Genomic DNA, 9,835 nt, shown 5'->3' with positions numbered 1-9,835 from the left:
CACTTCTTTCATGTCTTTTTCACAATCGCTGTAAACAATGGATCATATTAGATACTGTAATGATAGTACAAATATTCAATGGAACTGAACTTGATTAATGGAGAATTTAGTATAATGTTTAATGGATTGTTCAATAAGAAGTAAGTGCAGAAAATTATGAAGGTACAGTAGTTCTGAGGTACAAGAAAAAGAAAGAGAAAGGGAAAGAGATTAGAAGAGAAATGAGATCATCACATATTTCACACCCCATTTCTATTTCCTTCTCATTCTTATAACCCCTTACACAAAGTGTAACGTGGCAGTTATTTGTCTAGGTTCATTACAGATACATACGAATTGAAAATAAAATAAATAAATAAATAAATAAAAGAGAATTATAGGAGGAAAAATTAGAAGGTATGGAGTACCTTATGTTAATTGGATCAGAGAAGTTTGATTCTCCCATGAGAGGAATAATTACTTGATGATCTTCCATTCCTTTTCACAATTCTAATTCTGAAGTATAGAGAGAGCTTTCGGTAGATAAATATTTCTCAAGGGCTAACCTACGAGGAATTACATGTACTGTGTGCCGTAACAAAGATCCAAAGTTAAGTGTCCATAAATTTTGGAGTAGTAAGTTATTATTGAGTATAGATATATGTGAGTTTTAAATTGTAACAAACTCAACAAATTTGATTATTTTTTAATTAGGAAAAAAATATTCTTTTTTCAAAAAAGAATTTGGAAAAAAAAATATATTTTTTGGTCAAGTAGTTATATAAACATAAATACATATACTTATTTGTCCGTCTTTCTGTTCTTTTTATTGTGTTGAAGCGTATAATTTATGAACGTGATGATTTCTTTCAAAAAAAAAAAAAAAAGAATGGTGTATTTTATATGAAATATTGATTAAAATTATAACAAATCATGTTTATCTTTTTCAAGACACCAATAATATATCAAATATAATATAAATTCTTATTTTTTTAGAGGAAATTCTTATCTTTTTTAACAACGCTAACAATATAACACTATTATACACAAATTTATTTAAGGGTATAATTGGAAGATTGAAAAAGTCAGACAAAAATCCCCCAATTCATAGATTTTGTGAACAAAAGAGTCAAATGCTCAAGAGACTAAACAACCATGTGGACAAGACATATAATCCTTCAAAGAAATAGGATATGATAAGGACATGATAAACATTAATCATATCATGTGTTTGATGCGCACATGATAACAAACATGATATCATTATAATTAAAAGAAAAAATTGCTCTCATAATTAATTAAATATTATAAAAATGGAATGTTATTAATTATAATAGAAAATACTTGCTATCATTATTTTAAAAATGACAATATTTTAAAAATGGCAGAATATCAGGATAATAAATAAGGAATGATCTTCTAATCCCATCAGGATAATTTCTAACCCAGCCTATACTCAGGATAGAAATTACAAAGGAAAGTCAGGATAGGATAGAAAAATGGTTTATTTTATCCTATCCCTTTGGTGCATCAAACATGAGATTTAAGCAGGATATGATTAATGTATCATATCCTGTCTCCCTATCCTGACCATCAAACGCACCCTTAGTCTATTAAGTTGCGAAGCCCTGATACTCTAAGAATGAAGAATCGTGTCTGACACATATTCGACACAGATACGAAAAATACTCTCATAGTCATAAGTTTTATACACGGACATGGTTGTCCTGCAAAGTGTAACATGGAGGTTGCGGCAATATAAGTGGTGAGATGGTGGCGGAAACTATTGGAGACTTTCACTTTTAGTTTATTTTTGTTTTTCTTTTTTTGTTTTTAAAACATAACGATTAGAAAATAAAGTTGTGCTTGTGTTAAACTAAGAAAGTATATGTCATGCAATTTGTCGTGCTGCTATTGGCTGACAAAACATTAGTCTATTAAGTTGCGAAGCCCTGATACTCTAAGAATGAAGAATCGTGTCTGACACATATTCGACACAGATACGTCTCGATACGTTCCGATACGCGTATTGGAGAACTATCGGGAAATTAATATTATTTTTTTTCAAAAAAATAAATAACCGATATGTGTTGGATATGACTAACATATATTCCGATACGACAAACTTATACTCCGACACTGATACTTCTGTTTTACATGTTTCATTTTAAAAAAAGAATAACAAATAAAAATACATAAAGACTGCAATGCTATAAAAAAAAAAACAGATTGTCTCTTCTAACCCCAAAAAATAGGGTTTCTCGTCACCACCAAACAATAACTATTCCATCTTCTGACCATTATCACGGATTGTCTCAATCTTAACTCAACATCACCAACTGCCTCCATTAACACCTCAGGTAAATTCTACTCTTTTTCTCTTCTCTCTAATGTTATGTTTCTTATGTTCTTCTCCCTTTAATATCATCTTCTCTTCTTCTGTTGTTCTCTCTAACTGTTGTTCTCTCTAATTGGGAAAATATTGTTTGTTTCAAATTGTTTGTTTTCAATCTCAATTAGTGTCAACTATTAAGTAGTCAACATTAGACAATGATGTTCTTTTTTTTGTTTTTTTTATAGTACTAATGATGTTTAACTATATTCTAATTTGTGCGGAAAAAATATGTAATTGTACTTGTTTTGATCATTTTCATTAATGTGAATGTTTGTTTATGATCATTTTTAGTTATGTTTACGCATTGTGCACTTATACTATTAATTTTAAATTCAATTTTTTAATAACGTATCGTATCGGAAATTTTGAAAAATTTTCCTTATCGCCGTATCAGTATCGTGTCAGATATCAGAGATTCATATTAAGTATAAACTATAAACTCTATAAAATATACTTTTCTGAGGGGAGAATTATAAACTCTATAAAATTGAGCGGCTGGAATGAACTATAAACTCTATAAAATTCTAGCGTTTATACGGGTAATCCGTAACCTTCTATCCACTCTTCTAATTATGATAACACGTATAAATTACAAAAAGTAGTTTTTATAAAATTTTGATTAGAATTAATTTGATTTTGATGAAAATTATATGTATGCATAATAGATATTTTATATTTTCATATTTTGACAAAATAAACTTATCTTTTTCAATGATACTATAATATAAAAAATAATATTTCCTTCAAAAAATATAACAAATATAATATAAATTCGTATTATTTTGAATGGCACTAACAAAATTTACTTAAGGGTTTCTTCAAAAATTTTTTTTTTACTTAAGTGTATAATTGAAAGGAGAGATAAAATCAGTCCAAAGCGGTATGCTTTCTTCATATATACATACTTTTTTGCTAACATTAATTGAACGGTTGAAATAAATATTCTATTTTTTCCTATAAACATAGGGTCTAGAAAAGTGACGTAATAACAATTGTTGGCTTCTCATCATCAAACAAAATGAAAAGTGACGTAAAAATTGATTTTTTTTTTTTTTAAATTTTTGCAAGCATGTTTATATCGTTATAAAATAAGGTCTCCCATGCAAATTTAAATTTTTTGAACAAGGGGAAGATTAATTATAAGTTTTTTAAAGTATAAAAAAACTCAAACCAAAACAAGGGAAACTTCGACCTAGAAATATAATTTAAAGATTTACTTTCCAATTTGCCATAAATAACTAAGAGCAGCTCCAACACATATACCACTTAAAAGGCTCAAAGCAAGCAAATTACCCAATGCATTTTTTTCCGGACCCTACAAAACCAGAAACACCACAACTTTGATCAGTGTCATGTATAGTTTAGAAAAATATTTATCTAGCCCAATTGTACAAGAACCTCTATGTTGAATATGAGTGTTAAAAAAGACACTAACCTTGTAACCTTTAGGTACCACTGTGTATACACAAACAGTGAGATAACCATTGGTTAGTCCCAAGTAAGATACAAGTAGGATCATCCAACCTTGGTCACCATATTTTGCTGTAAAGTAAAATGCTGGGATCAACAAGAATCTAGAAAGAGTAGCAACCAATAAGCCCTTTCTAGATTCCAACTTCAAGAATTTGATGAGGGGAATATATGATGCAATTAGATCCATAACATTGTACATTGTCATCAAAACAAGTGGATACCTAAAATATTCACCAAATGTTTCTTGTCAAAATTCAATTTGGAAGTTTGATGCATCAAAAGATATGGAATTGAATTGATAAATACTTACCATGTTCCTAGCTTGTGTTGTCCGGTATCTTCATACAAGAATCCAGGCATTATAGACAGGGTTAATACATATATCATAACTACGTCAAAAACATAATCAATGTTCTGAAGAAATAGTTCCTTGTGGCTTAAGCATTCTTGTTGATTAGCAACAACTCCAACCTATATACAAAAGTCCATAAGCTTTTAGCATATTGAAAGTACAGATTTGGCTTAACATATGAGCTTAATTTTGAAGCAATGTTGGTGTAAAACAATTCATGTTATTATCAACTAAACATTGATAATCATTTTATGTGTGATCAACTTTTAGGGTTAGTGATATGAATAGTTGATAGTGTAAATAATATTTACACCGACAATGCGTCTCGATTAATAAATTTGAAATAAGTTAAAGTTACAATAAATTACTTCCTGGTCTGTCTCAACATTTTGAATGTCGGTTGCAATAAGACCATCTGTAATTGTGTTTGCTCCTTTTAAGGTTGCCTTTAACCGGTAGTATTTTACAATGGACAACTTTGGAAAGTAAATTGCATACATGATAATGCTCAATAGCTCAAAGAGTGTAGAGATGCCTAAGCTTAACACTGCAAAGTAAAATGAGGAGTAATAAAGTTTATAGCAAAGTTAAACAAAATTGTTGGTGTATGGTTTACTGTGATTAACCTAGGGCAGTCCTTGTTTACTATTGAAATGAGATATTAGAATGAGGCAAAATGTAGCAAAAACACTTGTTTTTTTTTTTTTTTTTTTTTAAAAAGTTGATGTATTTGGTTATTCTCATTCAATAAATTGTTGCTTATCTAAAAAAGTCAACTTTCTAAAATTATTTTTTTGGTTATATTTCATTTTGAATGGCCAAATATATCAAGTCTTATAAAATCCTTTTTCTTATATTTCATTTTCGAGAGTACACAACTAAAAAAATATAACGTACAAGCCCCTTTGCGAAGTCCGTTCCCATATTTCTCAAAATAAGATTTTGTTAAAAGTCTCAAACCACAAGCTACAACTCCAGAAGCAGTTATACCACCAATAAAGGCCTGCATAACATCAATTTTTTTTATTAGTTCACAATTATTATCAAAATAATAAAGAAGACTATTAGTATCCCCTCTTCAATAAAGGGTAGCAAAACTGGCCAACCCGTCAGACCGGCTCGTTTGACCAGCTATTTTTGGCTTGTATATTACCATAAATTTATTTGCTGTCAATTTTTTTTTTTAAATAACAGCAATATATTTTTATAACAATAAAATTGTTTAAAAAATGCATTGACAATTATTTTTTCGTATAACGGGTTAGCCCGCCAACTCGTTAACCTGTCATTAAGTGGGGCGGGTGAAATTTTGAACTCGGTCATCAAAATTGACTCGCCCCCTTCTTCTTCTGCATTTGTCATGAAGACGATGAAATGCTAGTTAAAGAATATGACATATATTTGACAAATAGACAAATCTTGTGGTGGTTTCACTTACCTTATATAAAATAATTTCCACAATAGAAACGAGGAAAAAAACATGAACTTCATTAGGAAGACCAACCTGAATGAACTCAGGACACATAGAAGATAGTTCTCCAGAGACGCCACCTTGAACAAGAGCATGTGCAATTCCAAAACAAGCAAAAAAAGCGCATAATCCGATGAAAGTTCCAATTCCCCCTTTCCCTGATGTTGCTAGATCCAACTATCACACCCAAAGTTGTAAATTCTTACTTCAAGTTATAATCAATTTTAAAGGTAAAATCAATTAAACTCGAGAATAATAGAAGGTGTCAAAATGAATTTTACACCTTGGAAAGTAAAACCATACATTCACTACTTTACAGAGCACAAGTAAACTAGGTAAAGCAAAAATAATTGATGGAAAGAAAGATGTACTTACAACAATGACCAAGAAAGAGAGAACAAAAAAAAGTGCATATCCATATAAGTTCCGCAAACTTGTATTGATCCTTGACTCGTAGTGAGCCAATATCAATGTTGTTATAAGTGCAAATGGCTGGTAACAGATTGTGAATGCTCGCATAGGATGGTATTTCTTCAAAAACAAATGGAATCTTTTATTAGAACAATAACCACATAATCACATGATAATATGATATATAATTTAATTTCATATATACAAAAATAGAAGGAAAGAAAATCAAAGGAAAAGTGTCGGTAAATTAATCATCTTGTTTCCTGTTCCCGCTCCAACCCATCTTACTATTGCACCAATTAATGGGGAAGCTAATTAAAATTGTTTACTGTGAAAACTGAATATATAATTCAGAGATAAAAAATGTACAATTAATGTACTTATATATAGGTTATTATAACTTAATGGACATGACTAATGATTAACGGGCGAATTACAAATTACTAATAATAATATTAAAATTTCACTATTTACAACACTCCACCTCTAGCTGATGAATGAATATCTATCATTACTAGCTTGAAAGGAATTCTCTTTAAATTTTTGTTGTTCAGTCTCTTAGTTAGAAGATCTGCAAGATTACTTTGGGAAGAGATATACGGAGTGCAAATTAGGCTAGTGGACATTTTGGAAATTTTGAAGGACATTTTGTAGGATTATAGTTGGGTTTATTTGAACATTTCCTTAACCTGCTACAGTTATAAGTGATAGATATTTTCTTGTTGCTAGGACAAGATGAATAAGTGGAGAAGTGTGTAGGTAAGGGTGTCATGTGGTCAGTGGCTCTAGAATCCAATATTGGATATATGGTTTATCTGAAGCATTAAATCTAACATAAAATTAAGACTTACAAAGTGGAAGTGGAGAAAGAGATGTACCTGAGTATGTCAGAGACGTACATGTTGGTTTATCCAATTCCTTCAGAAAAGATCTTACATTTTTTATTTCAACTTGTCTCAAGGATTGTATCAATCCTCTTTTTGACATATTGACCGATGTCTTACCAAAGAGAACAAATAACCAAAGAGCAGCGGTAAAAATCTTCCAATGTGCTCAGATTTAAAAGAAAACACAACCACTTCAAAATAAATAAAAAATAAAAATTACGATGAACAGTACCAGAGTACCAGTGCGATGAACAGTGGCGTACTATGAAAATGCACTCGGAATGAACAGTACTTGCGATAAACAGTGTGCATGGTGAATAGTGTTTTCTAATGAACAGGGCTTTTAGGATCTCAAAGAGTACGCGAAGAAGACAGAAACTCACAATAAAGACGAAAAAAGCAAAAGTAACCGCAAAGACTGCGACTAGGGTTTATGCGGAAACAAAGACCCCAAGATCGGGAGCTCTGATGCCACGTGAAAACTAAACATTATATTTCAGAGATAAAAAATGTTAGGGATCCAGCTCCAAGAAATATTCATTTTTGGAACATGTTACATATGTATTGGATCCAGCTCTGCTAGTATTCATGGAACATGTTACATATGTATTGGATCTTTGATCTTTCTTGGTCCAAGTTTTGCATATTCAATGCTTTAAGATTTCTAATTATTGCAGTGCTCATACAGTGAAGAAGAAACGGTCATTGCAACAATTCAAATCCTTTGGAAGCAAAAGTAGATGATTTAACTATTTGGATCATGTACACTCTTTCAAAGATGTTGCGATCATATTTATTTTAAAATAAATATCTGAACACAATTAACTCTAAATCATACAAAACGTAAAGAATGAAAGATGGTTCATAGTAGTTTTTGAAATGATGAGATTCTTACAGGAAACACTTGGTAGTAGTAATCTCCCATAGTCCACAAGTTGTTTAGTGCAATGAGGGATCCAGCTCCAAGAATGAAACATATTAACTTCGCTCGGAATTTCCCCTGCTAGTAGCAAAATTATTCTAGTTATTTCACGCAAAAGAAAAACTAATGATGAAAAGGAAAATGATTCATACTAAACCTCCATTTTTTCTGGTGCCACACTTTCATTAGAAATAGTCATGCTAATGACCTGTCACAACAAACAAGAATGAATTAAAAAATAATAACGCCAAGGAAATAATTAGAACAAATTGACCAAGCAAGGAAACAACACAGATAAACTTAAACCTAATAAGATGGGAAAAGAAAAGCGATTGAAGAAACAACAAAATACAAATGTGTTGCTACTCTTTCTGGTTTCACTCACTAGTAGTACTTTTTAAACTAATAGGGTTTAGGGTATAGCTTTTTTCATATTTTGCAGACAATTTTCAAATCACACTTGAAGCATTAGAAATTGTATACAAAAATGAAGAATGGAAGAACATGAAAGTAAAAGCTGAAAGTGAAAAATGTTAGAAAGTGGACAAATATTATGATAGATAGAATAACAGTGGAGAAAAGGAAACCGTAAAGAGTAGTGAGGTAGGGGAGATCGAGAGAATTATGGTATGATTTTGTGATGTTGAATTGGTCTTCCTATTTCTCACGCAAAAAATTAGGTTATATTCTTTCTATCTTTTCGCTCCACAGAGTTGGGAAAAGTCAATAGTGTGTGTTGTTACTATGATTCATCGGTAACTGACTATACCGAAGTGCGGAGACAATTTAAGGATATGTGGTTGATAAAATAGCATTTTATGCTCTTATGTTTAAGGTTTGATAGCAACGTTGGCCCCCAATTAAAAAAAATCACTTTCCAGCTCCTCTAACTTATCCCATTTTGCAACTTATAAATCCTCTCTAATTTTGCAATTCATAATTTGTTTCTTAATAATAACAATAATAATAATAGTTTTATAACAAAGAATAATGGTATCAATAGTGATAAAGATTTTTTTTTTCTTTCAATAAGATGTAATCATTCTTATTAAAATAGCTTTCTTCTCTTCCATGGGTGATCTCATTTAGTCATACTTTGAGAGAAGGGAATGAATGTACTGACTGATTGGTTAAATTTGATGCAACTAATACCGACTCGTTGAAGATGTGGACTTCTCCTCCTCCTCAATTGGACATTATCATGCTTGCGGATACCTCTGGGGTATTTAGGTGGCTAGTTTGTTTTTCTTGTCTTTTAATTTCCTCTTCCTAAAAAAAAAATCGATTACAATGTCAATACTCACTTTTTTATTTTGTTTCTGTTTTTGCAGCAGTAGCTACCTCATTGTACCCAACCATTGATGATAAACAGATTCTATACATAAAAAAAAATCGTATCAAAATAATGGTGAAATGCACCTGAAATGACATCTGAAAGCATGCTACTATTACAAGTAGAGAAATTTGTGGGAAGCATTCAATTCAGTGGTTTTATGACGAGTGATCTTACAGTCGGAACAAAAACAGAAGGATAATGATGTTTATGAGTTTTTTTTTCTTCTGCCCTCCATGTGAAAATAATTGATAGGACTACCCCTTGTTGAAAAATAATGATGCAAATGCCCTTGTTCTCCTTATCAATTGGCGAACATCACTTTTTTTTAAAAAATATTCTTCTGTTTGATGTTTGATTTGGCGAGCAGCCATTTTCTTATTTACTTTTTATTATCATGTTTGTTGTTGGTTTTAACGAACAACCTTTTATTGTTTTTTTTCCGTTTTGTTTTATTGTTTTTTTAAAATAATTTCTTTTATTTTTTCGTTGAATCACAAAAGTGACAAAAGTTATTAAAAATTCACACACAAGTTAAGAAGTTGGCGTTTGAATCTCGATCACGGCGTCCGATTTAGCAATTCTTTTAATTATACGCAGGCTTTTGTGCAG

The 9,835-nt window shown here is 30.8% G+C and overlaps 1 protein-coding gene and 1 long non-coding RNA gene across 3 annotated transcripts; one reads left to right on the top strand and one right to left on the bottom strand.

Annotated features, from left to right (window-relative positions):
- Positions 1–3,383: 3,383 nt before the first annotated feature.
- Positions 3,384–8,374, bottom strand: LOC146896377 (equilibrative nucleotide transporter 3-like). 2 transcript variants are annotated; one of them, XM_085735363.1, is made up of 9 exons: positions 8,048–8,374; positions 7,864–7,968; positions 6,046–6,201; positions 5,704–5,847; positions 5,097–5,202; positions 4,568–4,746; positions 4,158–4,318; positions 3,810–4,068; positions 3,384–3,689 (listed from the first exon to the last, which is right to left on the bottom strand). In XM_085735363.1, the coding sequence occupies exons 1-9, from the start codon at positions 8,087–8,089 to the stop codon at positions 3,588–3,590; spliced, it is 1,254 nt and encodes a 417-aa protein (XP_085591489.1). In that variant the 5' UTR covers positions 8,090–8,374; the 3' UTR covers positions 3,384–3,587. The 2 variants fall into 2 exon arrangements, with proteins under 2 accessions (XP_085591489.1, XP_085591490.1); XM_085735364.1 differs by lacking the exons at positions 7,864–7,968; positions 8,048–8,374 and adding an exon at positions 6,960–7,352.
- Positions 8,375–8,880: 506 nt separating this feature from the next.
- Positions 8,881–9,608, top strand: LOC146896376 (uncharacterized). The gene is made up of 2 exons (XR_015022659.1): positions 8,881–9,112; positions 9,222–9,608. It is a non-coding gene; the product is annotated as an uncharacterized LOC146896376 (long non-coding RNA).
- The last annotated feature ends 227 nt before the right edge of the window (positions 9,609–9,835 follow it).

Source organism: Medicago sativa, chromosome 8 (assembly GCF_051527215.1).
Source record: "Medicago sativa cultivar Bolivia chromosome 8, Bolivia_mono, whole genome shotgun sequence".
Lineage (NCBI taxonomy): Eukaryota > Viridiplantae > Streptophyta > Magnoliopsida > Fabales > Fabaceae > Medicago > Medicago sativa.
Note: the sequence above shows the minus strand (reverse complement) of the source record. Positions and strands in the feature narration are given on the sequence as shown.